Source organism: Eleutherodactylus coqui, chromosome 11 (assembly GCF_035609145.1).
Source record: "Eleutherodactylus coqui strain aEleCoq1 chromosome 11, aEleCoq1.hap1, whole genome shotgun sequence".
Lineage (NCBI taxonomy): Eukaryota > Metazoa > Chordata > Amphibia > Anura > Eleutherodactylidae > Eleutherodactylus > Eleutherodactylus coqui.
The window spans coordinates 130,269,401-130,293,181 of NC_089847.1; the positions used below are offsets into that span (position 1 = coordinate 130,269,401).

Consider the following 23,781-nt stretch of genomic DNA (forward strand, 5'->3'; position numbering starts at 1 on the left):
CCTTGCTAAATCAGTTGGGATGTAAAGCTAACTAGAATGCCTATGTACATGTAACAGCCACGGGTCTATTTCAGAGAGATCTGGCCACAGCCCAAATAAGATTTGTTGTGGCCCAACATGGAACACGAATGCTTTATGACCACATTATCCACTAAAGCTGATCAGAGTACCGTTGTTCCGCGTTCGTCCGAAACCGGTATCACTGTACTAGCTCAACCCTTTCTTGTGGCCCAGGGAAAACTCCAGCCTGATTCTTGGCACCATGTTAAACACATACATCTTTTTTCCCTCTGTCCCCTTATTACTGCACAGTAAGGTTCTGGCCGACTAGGTAAATGATCATTAATCTGTTTTTAGGAGCATTGCATGGCCTAAAAGACTTCCTAAACCCTGTGGTACTTTCTGTAAGGAGAAAACTTACCACCTCCCCAGGACAGTTAGATAAATCATCTACATATGGACAATTGTTTTGATTCTTCCTAGGTGTGGGTATTCTGTTACGATCATTCCAAGAGCACAACAGGCAATCCTGAAAGGTAAAAAAGAACTCAAGTGGAACAGCCAAAGACCTACAAAAGACTCAAGAAACTAGACATAAAAAAACTTGACATAAAATCTGATATAAAATGCTGTTCTTGAATGATCAATATAATCCTTACCCCTGTATCATAGAATTCTGCACTTTAGTATATAGGATTTTGTATTTATTTCAGGTCTGTAAAGAATTATGTAACATTTAGGGAAAAATATGCAGCCCAAAAGTCCAGCATTACAGGCCAGGATAGCAAATATCTCCATGGCCACCATGTATTTGCCTTTGGTGCTGAGATAAGCCGGGATCATGGCTATCCAGACGCTGCAGAACACCAGCATGCTGAAGGTAATGTACTTGGCCTCATTAAAACTGTCCGGTAATGTCCTGACTACGAAAGCTATAATAAAACTAACAGCGGCCAGAATCCCCATATAACCCAGGACAGAGTAGAAGCAAAGATCTGACCCTTCATTACACTGAACTACCATTTTGTCCTTATAAGAGTGCATGTCCAGCTCTTGGAATGGGGGAGAGAAGGTCATCCAACTCATACAGAGGACAACCTGGACAGAGGAGCAGATCAGGAGCACACAATTAGGTAGCTTTACTCCAGTCCATCTTCTCCACACACTTCCAGGCTTGGTGGCTTTGAACGCGATGCAAACCATTAGGGTCTTGGCCAACAATGAAGAGACAGATACTGAGAGTAATATTCCAGCAGAGATCTGACGTAACATGCAGGTTCCATCTACAGGACGACCGACGAACAAAAAGACACAGAGGAAGCTCAGCATGATGGAGACCAAGAGGACAAAGCTCAAGCTCTTGTTATTCGCTCTTATAATCGGGGTGTCCTGATATTTAATAAAAATCCTCAAAATTCCGGCAGTCAATGTAAGAAGTAACATGGATCCGGATAGAACAATCACTGATATCACATCATCAGAGTAAGAAAGAAATTCCACCAGTTTGGGGACACACTGAGTGTTGTTCTCATTTGGCCACTCATAGTCGGGACATCTCCTGCACTTTTCACTGTCTATAAGAAATAAAAGCTCATAACATCACATACTATTACAAAAACAAAATATGCAGGGCTTAATAAGCATCAGTACAATACTTGGCAACCCCATGGGCCTTTATTAAGTTCCTTGCCGCTTTTGCACCCTACCGGCACCTCACGATCAAGTCACGGAGAGATCGATAAGTTAACAAAGCTCCCAGCGAGCAGCTTAGATGCCACAATCAACACTGACCACAGCATCTAAATGGTTAAATGCTAGCAATCACCATTGTCGCTGATTGTGGCCATTGAGGGAGGGTGTCAAATATTTTAAACAGCCGGCAGCTGTCAAGTATGACTCCTGAGTCCATTCCATATTCTGCGATGACCTATAATATGATAGAGGCTTAACCCTTTCCAATCCAACCCGCACACTCCCCACTGTTATTTAAATTGGGTGGGGAAATGTGTTGTGGATTCCTTGCAATTATTTTATTACCAATTTTTTGTGCTGTATACTGTAGCATACATATGCAGAACAGCCTTCAACATTGGAGCACTGTCCTGTATGCTGTTAGAAACGTGTCTAACCTCGTTTGATATCGGAGCTATGCAGGGAAATCCTAATGTCAGATGATTGCTGACTAGAGATGAGCGAGCGTACTCGTTCGAGCTTGATGCTCGTTCGAGTATTAGGGTACTTGAGATGCTCGTTACTCGAGACGAACACCACGCGGTATTCAAGTTAATTCCATTTCCTTCCCTGAAAGTTTTGCACCATTTTCTGACCAATAGACATGCAGGGAAGGCATTACAACTTCCTCCTGTGACGTTCCAGTCTTATCCCACCCCCCTGCAGTGAGTGGCTGGCGAGATCAAGTGACCGCCGAGTATATAAAGCAGTCCCGCCCGCTGCTCACCTCAGACATGCGCTGGCAGAGATTAGGGAAGATGCTGTTGCTCATTCAGGCATAGTGTTTGCGTCTTCAAGAACCCCAACGGTCCTTCTTAGGGCCACATCTGACCGTGTGTATTACTGTTGTGGCAGCTGGGAGCAGTTTTGCACATTTTTTTTTATATCGAGCGTGCAGGCTATAGCGTTCTCAGGCTGTAGTCTGTACTACATAGTATAGGGAGAGTGCTGGTGAGGCAGGGACAGTGGTAGTGTAGAATCCTGTCTACAGGAACCCCAATGGTCCTTCTTAGGGACACATCTGACCGTGTGCATTACTGTTGTGGCTGCTGGTAGCAGTTTTGCACATTTTTTTTTTTATATCGAGCGTGCAGGCTATAGCGTTCTCAGGCTGTAGTCTGTACTACATAGTATAGGGAGAGTGCTGGTGAGGCAGGGACAGTGGTAGTGTGGAATCCTGTCTACAAGAACCCCAAAGGTCCTTCTTAGGGCTACCTGTGACTGTGTGCATTTAACTCCGTGGCTGCTGGGAGTTGTAGTACCTCACTATTGCACAGCTAGGCCTGCTTGCAGCCTTCCATATAATTTTCTGGCTGCAGTTTGCGTAACATAAGCGCTGTCTGCCTCCAACTGCATGCCAATAATTCAAAAATTTTTTACACCGCTCTGTGTGTGCTGTCAACTACACGCACAGCGTACGGCGACAGCCCCTGATAAAGGGAAAGTCAGATAATGCTATATAGCCTGCATTGCATTTCCCAAAAAAAAACAACAAAAAAAAAAACTCCTCCTTACGGCTACCTGTGACCGTGTGCATTTCACTGCATGGCTGCTGGGAGTTGAGGTGCATCACTATTGCATATTGCACAGCTAGGCCTGCTTGCAGCCTTCCATATAATTTATTTCTGGCTGCAGTTTGCGTAACATAAGCGCTGTCTGCCTCCAACTGCACGCCAATAAATCAAAAAATTTTTACACCGCTGTGTGTGCCGTCAACTGCATGCACAGTGTACGGCGACAGCCCCCGATAGAGGGAAAGTCAGATACACTCTATGTAGCCTGCATTGCATTTCAAAAAAATAAAAAAAAACAAAAACTCCTTCTTAGGGCTACCTTTGACGGTGTGCATTTAACTGCGTGGCTGCTGGGAGTTGAGGTACATCACTATTGCATATTGCACAGCTAGGCCTACTTGCAGCCTTCCGTTTAATTTATTTCTGGCTGCAGTTTGCGTAACATAAGCGCTGTCTGCCTCCAACTGCACGCCAATAAATCAAAAAATTTTTACACCGCTCTGTGTGTGCCATCAACTGCACGCACAGCGTATGGCAACAGCCCCGATAGAGGGAAAGTCAGATACACGCTATATAGCCTGCATTGCATTTCAAAAAAAAATTTTTTTTTAAATCCTTCTTAGGGCTACCTGTGACATGTGCATTTAACTGCGTGGCTGCTGGGAGTTTAGGTGCATCACTATTGCACAGCTAGGCCTGCTTGCAGCCTTACATATAATTTATTTCTGGCTGCAGTTTGCGTTACATAACCACTGTCAGCCACCAACTGAGCGCCAATAATTCACAAAATTTTTTACACCGCTAAGTGCTCTATTCGTAATCAACCACGCTGAGGAGTAGGGGTAGGGCTAGAGGATGTGGACGCGGGCAAGGACGCGGAGTTCCAATTGAGGGTGTGGTCATAGGCCCAGTTCCTGGTCCAGGTGAATCGCAGCCGGCTGCTGCGGGATTAGGAGAGAGGAAAGTTTCTGCGGTCCCCAGCTTCATATCACAATTTTTGGGTCCACGTGGTAGACCTTTATTACAAAATGAGCAGTGTGAGCAGGTCCTGTCGTGGATAGCAGAAAGTGCATCCAGCAATGTATCAACCACCCAGTCTTCTACGCCGTCCACTGCTGCAACTCTGAATCCTTTGCTGCTGCTCCTCCTTCCGACCAGCCTCCTCACTCTATGAAAATGACACATTCTGATGAGCAGACAGACTCCCAGGAACTGTTCTCGGGCCCCTGCCTTGATTGAGAAAAAAATGGTTCCTCTCCCACCTTGGGAGTTTGTCGTGACCGATGCCCAACCTTTGGAAAATTCCCGGGGTCCGGGTGATGATGCTGGGGACTTCCGGCAACTGTCTCAAGAGCTTTCAGTGGGTGAGGAGGACGATGATGATGAGACACAGTTGTCTATCTGTGACGCAGTAGTAAGGGCAGTAAGTCCGAGGGAGGAGCGCACAGAGGATTCGGAGGAAGAGCCACTGGACGATGAGGTGACTGACCCCACCTGGTTTGATAAGCCAACAGAGTACAGGTCTTCAGAGGAGGAGGCAAGTGCAGCAGCAGGACAGGTTGGAAGAGGTAGTGGGGTGGCCAGGGGTAGAGGCAGGGCCAGAGCAAATAATCCCCCAACTGTTTTCCAAAGCACCCCCTCGCACCAAGCCACCATGCAGAGGCCAAGGTGCTCAAAGGTCTGGCAGTTTTTCACTGAGAGCGCGGACGATCGCCAAACAGTGGTGTGCAACCTGTGTTGCGCCAAGATCAGCCGGGGAGCCACCACTACCAGCCTCACCACCACCAGCATGCGCAGGCATATGATGGCCAAGCACCCCACAAGGTGGGACGAAGGCTATTCACCGCCTCCGGGTTGCACCACTGCCTCTCCCCCTGTGCCCCAACCTGCCACTGAGATCCAACCCCCCTCTCAGGACACAGGCACGAGTGTCTACCGGCCTGCACCCACACCCTCACCTCCGCTATCCTCGGCCCCATCCAGCAATGTCTCTCAGCGCAGTGTCCAGCTGTCGCTAGCACAAGAGTTGGAGCAAAAGCGCAAATACGCCACCACACACCCGCTTGCTCAAGCTTTAAACGTGCACATTGCCAAATTGATCCGCCTGGAGATGCTGCCGCACAGGCTTGTGGAAACGGAGGCTTTCAAAAACATGATGGCTGCGGCAGCGGCCCCACGCTACTCTGTCCCAAGTTGCCACTATTTTTCACAGTGTGCCATCCCAGCCCTGCACGACCACGTCTCCCGCAACATTGTACGCGCCCTCACCAACGCGGTTACTGGGAAGGTCCACTTAACAACGGACACGTGGACAAGCACAGGTGGGCAGGGCCACTATATCTCCCTGACGGTACATTGGGTGAATTTAGTGGATACTGGGACTGAGTCAGAGCCTGGGACCGCTCACGTCCAACCTACCCCCAGAATAGCAGGCCCCAGCTCGGTGCAGGTATCTGTGGTGGTGTATGCCACCTCCACTAAACCTTCCCCCTCCTCCTCCTATGCAACTTCTACCCCGCAATTAGGATGTGTCAGCAGCATGTCGCCAGCAGTCGGTGTCACGCAGCAGCACAGTGGTGGGCAAGCTTCAGAAGGCCGTGCTGAAACTAATCAGCTTAGGAGAGAAGAGGCAAACGGCCCACGAACTGTTGTGTGGTCAGACAGAGCAGACCAACCACTGGCTTTCGCCGCTGAGCCTTCAACCGGGCATGGTCGTGTGTGACAACGGCCGTGACCTGGTGGCGGCTCTGCAGCTCGGCAGCCTCACGCACGTGCCATGCCTCGCCCACGTCTTTAATTTGGTGGTTCAGCGGTTTCTGAAAAACTACCGACACTTGTCAGACCTTGTCGTCAAGGCACCCGAGTCAGCGCACCTTTCCGCAAGTCCACCATGGACGCTGCCACCCTGTGGACCCTGCAACATTGGTTTAATCTGCCATTACACCGAATGCTGTGTGACATGCCCACACGGTGGACCTCTACGCTGCATATGTTGGCCAGGCTGTATGAGCAGCGTAGAGCTATAGTGGAATACCAACTCCAACATGGGCGGCGTAGTGGGAGTCAGCCTCCTCAATTCTTTACAGAGGAGTGGGCATGAATGGCAGATATCTACCAGGTCCTTGGAAACTTTGAGGAGTCTACCCAGATGGTAAGCAGCGATGCTGCAATCATTAGCGTCACCATTCATCTGCTATGCCTGTTGAGAAGTTCCCTGCAAAGCATAAAGGCTTATGCTTTGCGGTCGGAACATCAGACGGGGGAAGACAGTATGTCGCTTGATAGTCAGAGCACCGTCATATCTATATCTTAGCGTGTTTTGGAGGAGAAAGAGGAGGAGGGGGAGGAGCCTGAGGAGGAGGAGAGTGAAGAGACAGCTGGGCCCACTGCAGAGGGTACCCATGCTGCTTGCCTCTCATCTGTTCAGCATGTATGGCCTGTGGAGGAGGAGGAGGATCCTAAAAGTGATCTTCCTAGTGAGGACAGCGATGTGTTGCGTACAGGTACCCTGGCACACATGGCTGACTTCATGTTAGGATGCCTTTCTCGTAAGCCTCGCGTTAGACGCATTCTGGCCACTACGGATTACTGGGTGTACACACTGCTTGACCCACGGTATAAGGAAAACCTTTCGACTCTCATTCCCAAAGAGGAAAGGGGTTCGAGAGTGATGCAATACCACAGGGCCCTGGTGGACAAACTGATGGTAAACTTCCCATCTCACAGCACTAGTGGCAGAAGGCGCAATTCCGAGGGCCAAGTAGCAGGGGAGGAGCGGAGATCAGACAGCATGTTCAGCGCAGGCAGGGGAACACTCTCCATGGCCTTTGCCAACTTTATGGCTCCCCAGCAAGACTGTGTCACCACTCCCCAGTCAAGGCTGAGTCGGAGGGAGCACTGTAAAAAGATGGTGAGGGAGTACGTAGCCGATCGTACCACCATCCTCCGTGACGCCTCTGCTCCGTACAACTATTAGGTGTCAAAGCTGAACACGTGGCACAAACTCGCGCTGTATGCCCTGGAGGTGCCTGTTTGCCCTGCAGCTAGCGTCTTGTCAGCTGCCAGTGCCAACATGCTTACACTCATAAAGATGAACAAAGCCTGGATTTCCCCAGACTTCTCTTCTCCACCAGTGGAGAGCAGTGTTACCTAAAGATTTTTTTCACTGCAACCACGGATGCAAGCATTATTCTCTATCACCGGAAAAAAGGGACATTTACCTTTGTCAATCTGTGTATGATATTAGTCATCCTCCTCCTGCAACATCATGTAATCACGCTGAACTGCCAATTTTTCTGCGGCCCAAAAGGCTCATATAACTATTTTTAAACAATATTTCTACGTTTCTAACTAAAGCATTGAAACTTCAACATGAACCAGTTTTTTTAACAGGGCTGCCTCCAGGCTCTGTTACGAATTAAGCCACGGTGAACTAAAATATTAATAGTTTCACCTGCCCTCTCGGTTGAGTAATTTTTCTGGGGTACATTTGTACTGTTGGTACACTAATTTTTTGGTCCCTCGCCTACACTGTAATCCAAGTAATTTTTCTGGCCTTCGCCTACACTCATGGTACACCAATGTGTCAGGGGTTGGCCTACACTCTTGTTACAGAAATGTAACTCGGGTCTGCCTGCCTATACTTTTGCCACAGTAATGCTACAGGGGTCTGACTATACTTCTGCAACAGAAATGTTACTTCGGTCTGCCTATACTTCTGCTCCTGAAATGTTACTGGGGTTTGCCTATACTTCTACATAAATGGTAATGGGGTCTGCCTATACTGCACCTACAAAAATGGTACTGGGGTCAGTCTATACTTCTGCTACATAAATGTTACAGGGGTCTGCCTATGCTAATGCTACAGAAATGTTAGAGGGATCTGCATATAAACAATAAAAACATTGAGCAGTATTTAAAAACACAGTAACGGAAAAATATAGAAACAGTCTTCAAAAATGTACACATTGTTCTGCCATCAGGTTCCCCTCTCTTTGGACATCTTCTAATATAGATAAGAATCTCTCTTTGTATCTTGCGGACTTTTCTGGGACAAGAAGACCAACATGGGTGGTTTGGAAGAACTAGGACCAATAACATATTAGGATGATCAACATCAAGATCTGGCCCCCCTAAGGGTTGCAGTTTGGAAGGTAACGGTCAGCATGCTGCCAGTGGAATAATGAAGGCTTCCATCCTGTTGGTACTGATAATAATTACATATTTTAGTGTACAGCTGAGGTAGGAATAGAGCCGACTGTAGCACAAAAGCATCCCTGCAGGGCTGGGGACAGAGTAGCAGCAGGCACATATCCTTGGTGGAAGCAGGCCAGCTGAGATCCACATACTCCCCGACTGATTTTGGACTGATGAGGCCTTTACTTGTGATCATCTTTGGTAATTGCTGACAAAGATGAGTGGTATAGCCAGAAACTTGCATTGCTAACACTTTGAAATGGTCAACAGAAAACATATGAATGAAGCCTTTCCATATTTCTGATTGAGATGAGGAGGAGTTCAGACTTTTAGTACTGTGAGGAATTAGCGTTTAGGATCGGTAGCAACCTGGGCATAAGCAGTCAGAGACAGTGACACTTGCGATAAAGTCTTTAGTCCAGGCTTTGCCTGGGTTTATTTCCAAGCAAACAAAGCAAAATACAGGCCTTAACATCAGGCAAACATAAAGTAAATCCTGCTAGTCCGAGCACTTACTAAACATGGATCGTCCCTGTCTACGTACTGGTAAACAAATGGCTCCTGCACACAGCCAGCCAGGACTCTCAGACCTGCAAAGGTCTCAGCTCTCTCTCTAGGCCCTGTAGGCCCAGGCTTTATAAGGCCTGGTACGAGCCTCACCTGGTACGTGGGAGTGACCATCCCACCCTTCGCTTTGGTCACTCCAGGAAAAGCCGGCCCGGATTATGTGGCTTGGAGCCACCTACTCACTACAACGTGTCAGTAACTTAATGTTACTGACACCATACTGCCGACTTCCTCCACTGAGCCCAGGCTGCTCGGTGGCACGTATCTGGCCAAGTGCTCCCCAAAGCCGCATGGGAGAGCATCCTAGGCGAAATACATGTATATCTGCCCTCCAGCACTTTGCCGGTCACCTCACAGTACCTAGAATATCCTTTTCATTGCTATCAAATGCCCCTCTTGTCTCAGAAAACACTAGCTTTTCCACATAGCTGTTGTCGCTTCCACTTTTGTTCTGTGGCTTTACCTTTGTCCATTGGCTCTTATTCGTATTTCAAGGTTTGATTTTGCCAATGAAGGCAAAATTCAAGGTGGAGGCGCGGAACCGAGCGTGACCCTGGGCCTGCTAACGTGCTTCCCACACAGACTATAGCGGGTCCTGGTCATGGTGTCTTGGTCTTGTAATGCCACCTCCTCCTCCCACTTGGGGTCAGGGGATCAGCAATGCGCATCATGTATTTTCTCTTGTGGTACCACAGTTATCGGAGACACTTGTTTAGGCCAAAGGAGAGGAGCGTAATTGGATTAACGTTACAGGGGTCTGCCTATACTTCAGCTGCAGAAATGTTACAGGGGTCTGTCTATACTGTTACTACTGAAATGTTACTAATACTGGGCTATGCCTGTACTGCTGCTACAGAAATGTTACTGGGCTCTGCCTATACTGCTGCTACAGAAATGTTACTGGGCTCTGCCTATACTGCTGCTACTGAAATGTTACTGGGCTCTGCCTATACTGCTGCAACTGAAATGTTACTGGGGTATTTCTATACTGTTACTACTGAAATGTTACTAATACTGGGCTATGCCTATACTGCTGCTACGGAAATGCTACTGGGGTCTGTCTATACTGTTACTACTGAAATGTTACTGGGCTCTGCCTATACTGCTGCAACTGAAATGTTACTGCAGTCTGTCTATACTGTTACTACTGAAATGTTACTAATACTGGGCTATGCCTATACTGCTGCTACTGAAATGTTAATGGGGTCTGTGTATACTATTACTACTGAAATGTTACTAATACTGGGCTATGCCTATACTGCTGCTACTGAAATGTTACTGGGCTCTGCCTCTACTGCTGCTACTGAAATGTTACTGGGCTCTGCCTATACTGCTGTTACTGAAATGTTACTGGGGTCTGTCTATACTGTTACAACTGAAATGTTACTAATACTGGGCTCTGCCTATACTGCTGCTACGGAAATGTTACTGGGGTCTGTCTATACTGTTACTACTGAAATGTTACTGGCCTCTGCCTATACTGCTGCAACTGAAATGTTACTGGGGTCTGTCTATACTGTTACTACTGAAATGTTACTAATACTGGGCTATGCCTATACTACTGCAACTGAAATGCTACTGGGGTCTGTCTATACTGTTACTACCGAAATGTTACTAATACTGGGCTCTGCCTATACTGCTGCTACTGAAATTTTACTGGGGTCTGTCTATACTGCTGCTGTGGAAATGTTACTGGGGTCTGTCTATACTGTTACTACTGAAATGTTACTAATACTGGGCTATGCCTATACTGCTGCTACTGAAATGTTACTAGCGCCTGTCTATACTGTTACTACTGAAATGTTACTAAAACTGGGCTCTGCCTATACTGCTGCAACGGAAATGTTACTGGGGTCTGTCTATACTGTTAGAACTGAAATGTTACTGGGCTCTGCCTTTACTGCTGAAACTGAAATGTTACTGGGGTCTGTCTATTCTGTTACTACTTAAATGTTACTAATACTGGGGTATGCCTATACTACTGTTACGGAAATGTTACTGGGCTCTGCCTATACTGCTGCAACAGAAATGTTACTGGGCTCTGCGTATATTGCTGCAACTGAAATGTTACTGGGGTCTGTCCATACTGTTACTACTGAAATGTTACTAATACTGGGCTCTACCTATACTACTGCAACTGAAAGGTTACTGGGGTCTGTCTATACTGTTACTACCGAAATGTTACTAATACTGGGCTATGCCTATACTGCTGCTACTGAAATGTTACTAGGGCCTGTCTATACTGTTACTACTGAAATGTTACTAAAACTGGGCTCTGCCTATACTGCTGCAACGGAAATGTTACTGGGGTCTATCTCTACTGTTAGAACTGAAATGTTACTGGGCTCTGCCTTTACTGCTGAAACTGAAATGTTACTGGGGTCTGTCTCTTCTGTTACTACTTAAATGTTACTAATACTGGGGTATGCCTATACTACTGTTACGGAAATGTTACTGTGCTCTGCCTATACTGCTGCAACAGAAATATTACTGGGCTCTGCGTATATTGCTGCAGCTGAAATGTTACTGGGGTCTGTCCATACTGTTACTACTGAAATGTTACTAATACTGGGCTCTACCTATACTACTGCAACTGAAAGGTTACTGGGGTCTGTCTATACTGTTACTACCGAAATGTTACTAATACTGGGCTATGTCTATACTGCTGCTACTGAAATGTTACTAGGGCCTGTCTATACTGTTACTACTGAAATGTTACTAAAACTGGGCTCTGCCTATACTGCTGCAATGGAAATGTTACTGGGGTCTGTCTATACTGTTAGAACTGAAATGTTACTGGGCTCTGCCTTTACTGCTGAAACTGAAATGTTACTGGGGTCTGTCTATTCTGTTACTACTTAAATGTTACTAATACTGGGGTATGCCTATACTACTGTTACGGAAATATTACTGGGGTCTGTCTATACTGTTACTACTGAAATGTTACTGCGCTCTGCCTATACTGCTGCAACTGAAATGTTACTGGGGTCTGTCTATACTTTTACTACTGAAATGTTACTAATACTGGGCTCTGCCTATACTGCTGCTACTGAAATGTTACTGGGGTCTGTCTACACTGTAACTACAGAAATGTTACTGGGGTCTACCTAGACCTCTGCAACATAACTGTTAGTGAGGTCAGCTTATACCTTTGCTACAGGAATATTACAGGGGTCTGGGCATAGTATGGGTGCACTAAGTTTTCCCATCGCGGTGTTCTACATATCTGGCCCCCCAAAAAACCCAGACTGACTAGGGCATGGAATGTGGGCCGAAGCCAACCTGTACTTTATCTCACGTTACCTCAGCTATTCGGGGCACTGCAATGGGATTAATTTATGTACCGTCAGTGGCTTCCTGGAACCCACCCATGCTGTGGGTCGACACAGACTTGCCATAGCGGAGTTGTACCTGCCTGGCACTATGAAAAAAAACACAGACTGACTAGGGCATGGAGTGTGGGCCGAAGCCAACCTGTATTTTATCTGACGTTACTGCAGCTATCCGGGGCACTGCATTTGGACACACAAGAGGAGCGATACAGCACTAATGAGACGTTCACAGCTACGCTAGCATTGGAGTCCGCTCTAGGCCCGCGATTGCTGAGGGTTTGTGCAGAGGCCTATGTCCTGGGTGCAGTGAAAGTCCGCTTCCTGCCTACGATTGCTGACACTGTTGGCCGAGGCCTATGTCCCAGGGGAACTGTAACTGCACCAGGTTGGGGCTGTGCAACTTTTTCCTGGCTAATCCAGTCATTGGAGCGCGGAAAGAAAACGTGACTGATTTACCGAGCCTGTCGCAGATGAACTAGCATCGAAGTCCACTTCATGCCCGCGTTTGCTGAGGGTGTGGGCTGAGGCCTATGTCCCGGGGAAAGTGCAACTACACCAGGTAGGGGCTGTGGAGCTTTTTCCTGCTAATCCAGTCATTGTAGCGGTGAAAGGAAAGGTAACTGATTTAATGAGCCCATCACAGATGAACTAGCATCGAAGTCCGCTTCATGCCCACGATTGCTGAAGCTGTGGCCCGAGGCCTATGTTATCGGCGCGGTGCAAGTCTGCCATCTTTGGCCGCTCTGATTTATTTATTGTTCATGTCTAGGACCCACCTATGGTGTTGGTGCACACTTAGATCCCATCGCGGTGTTTGACCTGTCTGGCACAAAGACACTGACTGACTTGGGTAAGGGGCAGATGGCTTTCCCCTTGCGGTGTCGATTGATGTATGCAACACCTAGACAAAATGAATACTGTGTGGGCATATGGATTCCCCATAGCTATGTAACTCATGCCCACGTTTGCAGCTCCTGACGAAGGTGGCACAGTATTGGAATGAAGATCGAACGTCAATTTCTCATTGATTCTCTACAGCATCACCCCACCCCTTTTAAAGAGGGTCACTACCTGGCCCTGCCAACCCTCTGCAGTGTGTGCTTCCGGTTCCTCCTCATGACAGACGCACTTATAAATAGACATGAGGGTGGTGTGGCTATGCAGCCAGCGTGTGGCATGAGGGCAGCTGAAGGCTGCGCAGGGACACTTTTGTGTGTGCTGCGGAGGCAGAGTTGTGCGGGGGGGTTGGACAGCATGTAACCCAGGAGAAGAGGCAGGGTTGTGTCCCGCAGGCAGTGCTTGTGCTTGGTTGGAGGTAGTGTGGTGTTTAGCTAATGTGTGCCTTGCTAATGAGGGTTTGTACGAAGTAAAAATTGTTAGGGGGGGCTCACTCTTGCCGCTATTGTGGCCTAATAGTGGGACCTGAGAGCCTGAGATGCAGCCCAGCATGTTGCCCCTTGCCTGCCCTATCCGTTTCTGTGTCGTTTCCATCACTTTCTTGGGTTTTCCAGATTTTCACAAATGAAAACCTTAGCAGAGCACTGGTCATATACAAAAATGCTCGAGTTGCCCATTGACTTCAATGGGGTTCGTTACTCGAAACGAACTCTCGAGCGTCGCGGAAAGTTCGACTCGAGCAACGAGCACCCGAGCATTTTGGTGCTCGCTCATCTCTAGTGCTGACACTAGATTGGAAGCATTTAATATGTTAAGAATAGCTGACCAGCTACAATATAAATGCTATATTTGTAAAGCATTTAGATAGGAAGCAGAAGAAAAAGAAGAAGAAATGCTTACCAGATGTATTTGATATTTCTCCTTCAAAACATGTTGTACACCCATAACAACAAGAACTTCTTTTCACGAGTGTGAGTTTTCTACTTCCTGGTGGACAACTTTCTGTGCATTGGGCCTTTGGTATCTGAATGAAAGAGAGACCATAGTCTCTTAATTATTTTTAATTAAGATTACTTCCCTACCTGAAACCCCATGGCCTTCCTTAGATGTAGAATGCAGGCTGTTCTCAATAATCAGGGAAAGCTTTGTCTGATGCCCTCCTTCACAGCAAAATCTTTAATTTTTCTATCCAAGAACCAATTGCATCAAAATGTCAATCACATATTCCACAGAACTTTTAGCTTGGGAGAATGGTCACACACCATGGATAGTAATGAGTGAATATTTGTAAGTTTTAGTTCAACCAGATTGCAAAGTCTTATTTGGTCCAAATTAGTTTGAACCAAACCTGACCTTCACCAATACCCCTAACTGAGTGAACAGTGAGCGAAAATCCTGAATGATGATCTTTCAGTGTAAATAGCAGCCATTCAGTACTGAACGGCCCCTGTGTTAAGTGAATGGAGAGGAGTAGTGGAGAGAAAAGAAAGAAATCTCCTCCATCCGCCTTGCCCCGTACTGGCCGCTCTGTCAGAGAACCAATGATACTCGCTCTTGTATGATAGCACAGGAGCGAGTATGTGCGTGGACAAGTGTCAGGCATCGTTTGCCTGACATTCATCCCGTGTAAATGGGGCTTAAGATTAGATGACCCCATTAAGGAATACTTTGAGTTAAAGCATTAGGCTGCATTCAGACGAACGTATATCGGCTTCGGTTTTTATGCCGAGCCGATATACGTTGTCCTCGTGTGCAGAGGGGGGAGGATGAAAGAGCCAGGGCCAGGAACTGTGCTTCCGCCCCCTCTCTGCCTCCTCTCTGCCCCTCTGCACTATTTGCAATGGGGAGAGGCGGGATGGGGGTGGGGTTAATTCCCGGACCTTAGCCCCGCCCCTGTTCCGCCTCCTCTCATTGCAAATAGTGCAGAAGGGCAGAGAGGGGGCGGGAGCCTCAGTTCCTGCTTCTAGCTCTTCCATCCTCCCCCCCCTGCACACGAGGACAACGTATATCGGCTCGGCGTGAAAACCGAGCCGATATACGTTCGTGTGAATGCACCCTTAGAGTTAGTTCTTGTAGATGCCATTTATTTGATCAGATTCAATAAAGAAATGTCAAAACCTAACTTACAAAGTTTCATGATGACACATTACCTCATTGTTGATAGTTTTCCAATGAATTAAACTTTTATTGATTTTAATGGCACTTAGGCTGGGCATTTGAAAACCCATATGCGAAAACTCAGGGTCAATGTAGCCAACAATATTTGAGAACAATGTTTGATTGACTATAATGTGGTTATGAATTTCGTAAGCTTCTGAGATTTCTCCATTTCTTGGGAAAACCATTTTACTAGAAAGTTCTAGATACATCAAAGTATGATATACCTTTGGAATAAAAGAGAAAAAAAAGCTATAACCACGCAATGAAACATATAAAAACAGCAAAATTGAAAAGCCTCAAGCAGTATATGGTACTCTTTTACACGTTGTACTATTTTGCTTGTTTGACATATATGGTTTGCTGCAACAATGGCAACCACTACCCATAGCAGCTGCTAGGGACGAATTATAGGTAAGGCACATTGGTGCCTGCCCAAAGGCCTGCACCACCCAACCTTCCTGATGGCAATATGGTGATCGTCTCTAGGTGAAAAGAGGTAGAGTTCTACCCTGGCTTCATAGCACTTACAAACTATAGCTGAAATGGCCATTGTATGTCTTTCTTTCTTTCTTTCTTTCTTATATGTTGATTTTGTAGAATGTCAAGTGGGATCCATATCCCCACAGTGTTCCAAGAGGCTCCTGCCACCCTAATTAATCCATAGCAACAGCTATAAGAACTACCCTTTTCCAGAATTTTTCAGGATGCAAAATTATTTTTCAGACTTTTTGAGGATGCTTGAAATATAAGCCCTACTCTAAAATTAAGCCCTTAACAAAAATTAATATAAGACACTGTCTTATTTTCAAGGAAACGGGGTACTACAGGAGGGAAGCTGATGGCTGAAATAATACTAGACTTTCATTCACCCAGGAAAAAGAATCTAAATAACAATAATCTTAATAATAATAATCTTTATTTATATAGCGCCAACATATTCCGCAGCGCTTGGAATCAGGGGAAATAGAAACAAGACCACAGTTACATGAATTAATCAATTGATGGAAACAGTAGGGGTGAGGGTCCTGGTCCAGCAAGCTTACATACTACAAATAATGGGGTTATATAGAAGGTAAAGGGGCTAGAGATGGGCACGATATGGTGAGATAAAGAGTGAGGGGGGCTAAACACATAGACAATAGTCAAATTGGTCCATATAGTGGCTTAATCAGTATGACTGCAGGTGCCGGTTGGTTATGGCTAGCTGGAATTGCAATCGGTAGGACAGGGAGCATGTTATCAGTGGGGTACAGAGGGGTTTTATTTAGGGGATATGGTATGCCTCTCTGAAGAGGTGCGTTTTTAGAGAACGCCTGAAGTTTAGTGTGTCAGTGATTGCCCTAATAGCTTTTGGCAGCGTGTTCCAGAGGACTGGTGCTGCTCTGGATAAGTCTTGGAGGTGGGAATGAGAGGTTCGAATTAAAGGGGTACTTGGTCTGATTTCGTTAGCAGAGCGGTGGGCGTGCGCTGGGTGGTGAATTAAGATGAGGGAAGCAATGTAGGGCGGGGCGGTGCTGTGGAGGGCCTTGTGGATGAGGGTGGTGAGTTTAAATTGTATTCTGTATTTGACAGGCAGCCAGTGCAGTGACTGGCACAGGGCAGAGGCATCCGAGTGGCAGCTGAAAAGGAAGATGAGCCTTGCTGCCACATTCAGGGTGGATTGGAGGGGGAGAGCCTGGTCCAGGGAAGGCCGATCAGCAGTGAGTTGCAGTAATCGAGCCGAGAGTGGATGAGGGCAACAGTGAGTGTTTTTGCGCGTCCACGGTGAGAAAAGGGTGGATTCTTGGGATGTTCTTGAGGTGCTGTTGACATGTTCGGGTGAGAGATTGGATATAGGGGCTAAAGGAGAGATTGGACTCGAGTGTACCCCAAGATAGCGGGATTGTTGTCTGGGAGTAATGGTGGTGCCACAGACTGAGATGGAGATGTCAGAATGAGGTCAATTAGTAGGGGGTGGAAAAAGAAGGTCAGTTTTTGAGAGGTCTGTTTTTAGGTAGAGAGAGGACATAGTGTTAGAGACAGTGGTCAGACAGTCAGTGGCGTTCTGGAGGAATGTTGCTGTGATGTAATGGGAAGAGGTATATAACTGGGTGTCATCAGCATAGAGATCATATTGAAAACCAAATCTCCTTATGGTTTGTCCTATAGAGGCTGTGTAGATGGAGAAGAGGAGATGGCCGAGAAATGAGCCCTGGGGACCACAATAGCAAGAGGAAGAGGAGGGAAGGTAGAGCCAGCAAAGCAGATACTGAAGAAGTGGTCAGATATGTAGGAGGAGAACCAGGAGAGAGCAGTGTCCTTTAGTCCAATAGAGTGAAGCATACTGAGGAGGAGTTTGGGGTCAACAGTGTCAAATGCTGCAGAGAAATTGAGGAGGATCAGTTGAAGGAAAGGTTGGAGATGGGTTGGTAGTTGGCAGCATCGGTCGAGTCAAGAGTCGGTTTCTTTAGCTGTGCGAATATGATAGAGTGTTTGAATGAGGAGGGGAAGATGCCAGAGGTCAGAGAAAGATTGAATATGATGGTGAGGTGGGAGATGACCAGCAGGGAGAGGGACCGGAGGAGGTGTGAGGGAAGAGGGTCGCTAGCGCAGGTGATGGGACGAACATAGGAAAGAAATCTGGAGACTGCTTCCTCTGTCGTTGGTCTGAGGACAGATAGTGAGTAGAGATGAGTGAGCACACTTGTTCGAGCTTGATGCTCGTTCGAGCATTAGGGTGTTCGAGATGCTCATTACTCGAGACGAGCACCACATGGTACTCGAGTCAATTCCATTTCCTTCCCTGCATGTTTAGCGCCATTTTTTAGCCAATAGACATGCAGGAAAGGCATTACCACTTCCTCCTGTGACGTGCCAGCCCTATCCCACCCCCCTGCAGTGAGTGCCTGGCGAGATCAAGTGACCGCCTAGTATTTAAAGCGGTCCTGCCTGCGGCTCGCCTCAGACACACGCTGGCAGAGATCAGGGAAGAGCATAGGGAAAGTGCTGCTGCTTATTCAGGGATAGTGTTAGTGTAGGATCCTGTCCTCATGAACCCCAATGGTCCTTCCTAGGGCCACACTTAACGCACAGTGTATGGCCAAAGCAACTGATACAGGGAAAGTCATATACACACTATATAGCCTGTATTCTTGTTCAAAAAGAAAAAAAAAATCCATTGTTGCGCTACCTCTGACCGTCTGAAATTTACAGGGTGTCTGGTGGGAGTTGTAGTGCATCACTATTGGACAGCTAGGCCTGTTTGCATCCTTTCGTATAATTTTTTTCTGGCTGCAGTTTGCGTTACAATACCGCCATCAGCCTGAAACTGTATGCTAATAATTCCATAATTTTTTTATACCGGTCTGTGTCTGCAGTGAACTTAACTTAACACACAGCGTACGGCCACAGCCACTGATAGAGGGAAAGTCATATGCACACTATATAGCCTGTATTTTTGTTCAAAAAGAAAAGAAAAATCCATCGTTGCACTACCTCTGACCGTCTGAAATTTACAGGGTGTCTGGTGGGAGTTGTAGTGCATCACTATTGCACGGCTAGGCCTGTTTGCAGCCTTCCGTATAATTTTTTTCTGGCTGCAGTTTGCGTTACAATACCGCTCTCAGCCTCAAACTGTATGCCAATAATTCCTTAATTTTTAACACCGGTCTGTGTCAGCAGTGAACTTAATGCACAGCGTACGGCCACAGCCACTGATAGAGGGAAAGTCATATACACACTATATACCTCTGACCATCTGAAATTTACAGGGAGTCTGGTAGGAGTTGTAGTGCATCACTATTGCACAGCTAGGCCTGTTTGCAGCCTTCCGTATTCTTTGCTTCTGCCTGGAGTTAGCGTTACAATACCGCTGTCAGCGTGAAAGTGTACGCAAATAATTCCATAATTATTTACACCGCTCTGTGTCTGCTTGATTCGTAATCCACCATGCTAAGGGGTAGGGCTGACGGACGAGGACGTGGACGCGGGTGAGGACGCGGAGGTCCAAGTGAGGGTGTGGGCACAGGCCGAGTTCCTGGTCCAGGTGAATCACAGCCGGCTGCTGCAGGATTAGGAGAGAGGCAAGTTTCTGGGGTACCCAGCTTCATATCACAATATATGGATCCACGTGGTAGACCTTTATTACAAACAGAGCAGTGTGAGCAGGTCCTGTCGTGGATGGCAGAAAATGCATCCAGCAATGTATCGACCACCCAGTCTTCTACGCAGTCCACTGCTGCAACTCTGAATCCTCTGGCTGCTGCTCCTCCTTCCTCCTAACTCCATGAAAATGACACATTCTGATGAGCAGGCAGACTCCCAGGAACTGTTCTCAGGTCCCTGCCTTGATTGGGAAAAAATGGTTCCTCTCTCACCTGAGGAGTTTGTCGTGACCGATGCCCAACCTTTGGAAAGTTCCCGGAGTCCGGGGGATGAGGCTGGGGACTTCCGGCAACTGTCTCAAGAGCTTTTAGTGGGTGAGGAGGACGATGATGATGAGACACAGTTGTCTATCAGTGAGGTAGTAGTAAGGGCAGTAAGTCCAAGGAAGGAGCGCACAGAGGATTCTGAGGAAGAGCAGCTGGACGATGAGGTGACTGACCCCACCTGGTTTGCTAAGCCAACTGAGGACAGGTCTTCAGAAGGGGAGGCAAGTGCAGCAGCAGGACAGGTTGGAAGAAGCAGTGGGGTGGCCAGGGGTAGAGGCAGGGCCAGAGCGAAGAATCCCCCAATTGTTTGCCAAAGCACCCCCGCGTGCCAAGCCACCGTGCAGAGGGGTAGGTGTTCAAAGGTGTGGATGTTTTTTAGTGAGAGCGCGGACGACCGACGAACAGTGGTGTGCAACCTGTGTCGCGCCAAGATCAGCCGGGGAACCACCACTACCAGCCTCACCACCACCAGCATGCGCAGGAATATGATGGCCAAGCACCACACAAGGTGGGACGAAGGCCGTTCACCCCCTCCGGGTTGCACCACTAACCCTTCCCCTGGGCCCCAACCTGCCACTGAGATCCACCCCCCCTCTCAGGACACAGGCACGAGCGCCTCCCGGCCTGCACCAACACCCTCACCTCCGCTGTCCTCGAACCCATTCAGCAATGTCTCTTAGTGCAGCGTCCCGCTGTCACTAGCGCAAGCTTTGGACCGAAAGCGCAAATACGCCGCCACCCACCCGCACGCACAAGCTTTAAACGTGCACATTGACAAATTAATCAGCCTTGAGATTCTGCCGTACAGGCTTGTGGAAACAGAGGCTTTCAAAAACATGATGGCGGCGGCGGTCCCATGCTACTCGGTCCCCAGTCGTCACTATTTTTCTCGGTGTGCTGTCCCAGCCCTACACCAGCATGTCTCCCGCAACATCAATCGTGCCCTCACCAACTGGGAAGGTCCACTTAACCATGAACACATGGACAAGTACTGGCGGGCAGGACCACTATATCGCCCTGACGGCACATTGGGTGAATTTGGTGGAGGTTGGGACTGAGTCAGAGCCTGGGACCACACACGTCCTACCTACACCCAGAATAGCGGGTCCTTCCTCGGTTCTGGTATCTGCGGCGGTCTATGCCACCTCCTCTAAACCCTCCCCCTCCTCCTCCTCCTACGCAACCTCTACCTCTCAATTAAGGAATGTGAGCAGCACATCGCCAGCAGTCGGTGTGGCACGGCAGCACAGCGGTGGGCAACCGTCAGAAGGCCGTGCTGAAACTACTCAGCCTAGGTGACAACAGGCACACGACCCCCGAACTGTTGCAGGGTCTGAAAGAGCAGACCGACCTCTGGTTTTCGCCGCTGAGCCTCCAACCGGGCATGGTCGGGTGTGACAACGGCTGTAACCTGGTGGCAGCTCTGCAGCTCGGCAGCCTCACACACATGCCATGCCTGGCCCACGTCTTCAATCTGGTGGTTCAGCGGTTTCTGATAAACTACACGCACTTATCTGACCTGCTTGGCAAGGTGCGCTGCGCCTGCGCACATTTTCGCAAGTCCACCATGGACGCTGCCATCCTGCGGACCCTGCAACATTGGTTTAATCTACCAGAGCACCAACTGCTGTGCGACGTGCCCACACAGTGGAATTCTACGCTGCACATGTTGGCCAGGCTCTATGAGCAGCGTAGAGCAATAGTGGAATACCAACTCAGCATGGTCGGTGTAGTGGTAGTCAGCCTCCCCAATTCTTTACCGAGGAGTGGGCCTGGATAGCAGACATCGGCCAGGTCCTCAGAAACTTTGAGGAGTCTACCCAGATGGTGAGCGGCGACGCTGCAATCATTAGCGTTACCATCCCGCTGCTATGCCTGCTGAGAGGTTCGCTGCAAGGCATAAAGGCCGACGCTTTGCGGTTGGAACAGGAGACGGGGGATGACAGTATGTCGCTTGATAGCCAGACCACCCTCATGTCTATATCTCAGCGCGTTTTGGAGGAGGAGGAGGAGGAGAAGGAGGAGCAGGAGGAGGGGGAAGAGACAGCTGGGCACACTGCAGAGGGTACCCATGCTGCTTGCCTCTCATCTGTTCAGCATGTATGGGCTGTGGAGAAGGAGGAGGAGGATCCTAAAAAGGCATCTTGCTAGCTAGGACAGCCATGTCTTGCGTACTGGCACCCTGGCACACATGGCTGACTTCATGTTAGGCTCCCTTTCTCGTGACCCTCGCGTTAGACGCATTCTGTCCAACACGGATTACTGGGTGTACACCCTTCTCGACCCATGTTACAAGGAGAACCTTTCCACTCTCATTCCAGAAGAGAAAAGGGGTACGAGAGTGATGCCATACCACAGGGCCTTGGGGGACAAAGTGATGCTAAACTTCCCATCTGACAGCGCTAGCGGCAGAAGGCGCAGTTCCGAGGGCCAAGTAGCAGCGGAGGCGCGGAGATCAGGCAGCATGTTCACCACAGGCAGGGGAACACTGTCCAAGGCCTTTGCCAGCTTTATGGCTCCCCAGCAAGACTGTGTCACCACTCCCCATACAAGGCTAAGTCGGAGGGAGCACTGTAAAAAGATGGTGAGGGAGTACGTAGCCGATCGTACCACCGTTTTCTGTGATGCCTCTGCTCCATACAACTTTTGGGTGTCAAAGCTGGACGCGTGGCACGAACTTGCGCTGTATGCCCTGGAGGTGCTGGCTTGCCCTGCCGCTAGCGTCTTGTCAGAGAGGGTGTTTAGTGCAGCTGGGGGAATCATCACGGAGAAGTGTACCCGCCTGTCAACTGCCAGTGCCGACATGCTTACACTCATAAAGATGAACAAAGCCTGGATTTCCCCAGACTCCTCTTCTCCACCGGCGGAGAGCAGCGGAACCTAAAGATTCTTTTCGCTGCAACCGCAGATAAAAGCACTCTTCTCTATCACCGGAAAAACGGGGCATTTAGCTTTGTCAATCTATCTCTGATATTAGTCTTCCTCCTGCTACTCCTCCTCCAGAAACAACATGTCATCGCGCTGAACTGCCAATTTTTCTGCAGCCCAAAAGGCTCATCTAACAATGTTTTTACAATTTTTAAAAGTTTCAAAAGTATTGATACTTTAACATGAACCAATTCTTTTCAACAGGGCTGCTTCCAGGCTAAGTTACAAATTAAGCAACATCGAGCTGTATCTTTCAAAAAATATTTATGGGTTTCACCTGCCCTCTCGATTGATTAATTTTTCAGAGGTACACTTGACCTCTTGGTACACTAATTTTTCGGGCGCATGCCTACACTCTTATCCAACTAATTTTTTTTCAGGCCTTCGCCTACACTCATGGTACCCTAATGTTTCAGAGGTTGGCCTATACTATTACTACAGAAATTTTACTGGGGTCTGCCTGCCTATACCTCTGCTGCAAGATTGTTACTGGGGTCTGCCTTTACTTCTGCCACGTAAATGTTACAGGGGTCTGCCTATACTGCTGCTGCAAAAATGTTACAGGGTTCTGACTATACTGCTGCTACATAAATATTACAGGGGTCTGCCTATACTGCTGCCACTTAAATGTTACAGGTGTATGCCTATACTTCTACATCAGAAATGGTACTGGGGTCTGCCTATACTCCTGCTACCGAAATGTTATAGGGGTCTGCCTATACTTGTGCCACATAAATGTTACAGGGGTCTGCCTATACTGCTGCTACAAAAATGTTACAGGGGTCTGCCTATTCTTCTGCCACGTAAATGTTACAGGGGTCTGCCTATACTGCTACTACAGAAATGTTACAGGGGTTGCCTATACTGCTGCGCCTTAAATGTTGCATGGGTCTGTGTATACTTCTGCTACAAGAATGTTACAGGGGTCTGCTTATACTGCCGCTCCATAAATGTTACAGGGGTTTGCCTATACGTCTGCCACTTAAATTTTACAGGGGTCTGCCTATACTTCTGCTACAAGAATGTTACTGGGGTCTGCCTATACTG

At 47.9% G+C, this 23,781-nt stretch overlaps 1 protein-coding gene across 1 annotated transcript in view; it reads right to left on the minus strand.

Moving 5' to 3' along the window:
- Positions 1–666: 666 nt before the first annotated feature.
- The window catches only part of LOC136581789 (vomeronasal type-2 receptor 26-like), a 62,559-nt gene continuing 39,444 nt past the window's right edge, over positions 667–23,781 (minus strand). Inside the window, exons 5-7 of the mRNA XM_066582410.1 lie at positions 15,388–15,621; positions 14,138–14,261; positions 667–1,574 (exon numbers count right to left, since the gene is read on the minus strand). Coding sequence (XP_066438507.1) covers positions 667–1,574; positions 14,138–14,261; positions 15,388–15,621 — 1,266 coding nt within the window. The remainder of the gene's footprint in view (positions 1,575–14,137; positions 14,262–15,387; positions 15,622–23,781) is intronic.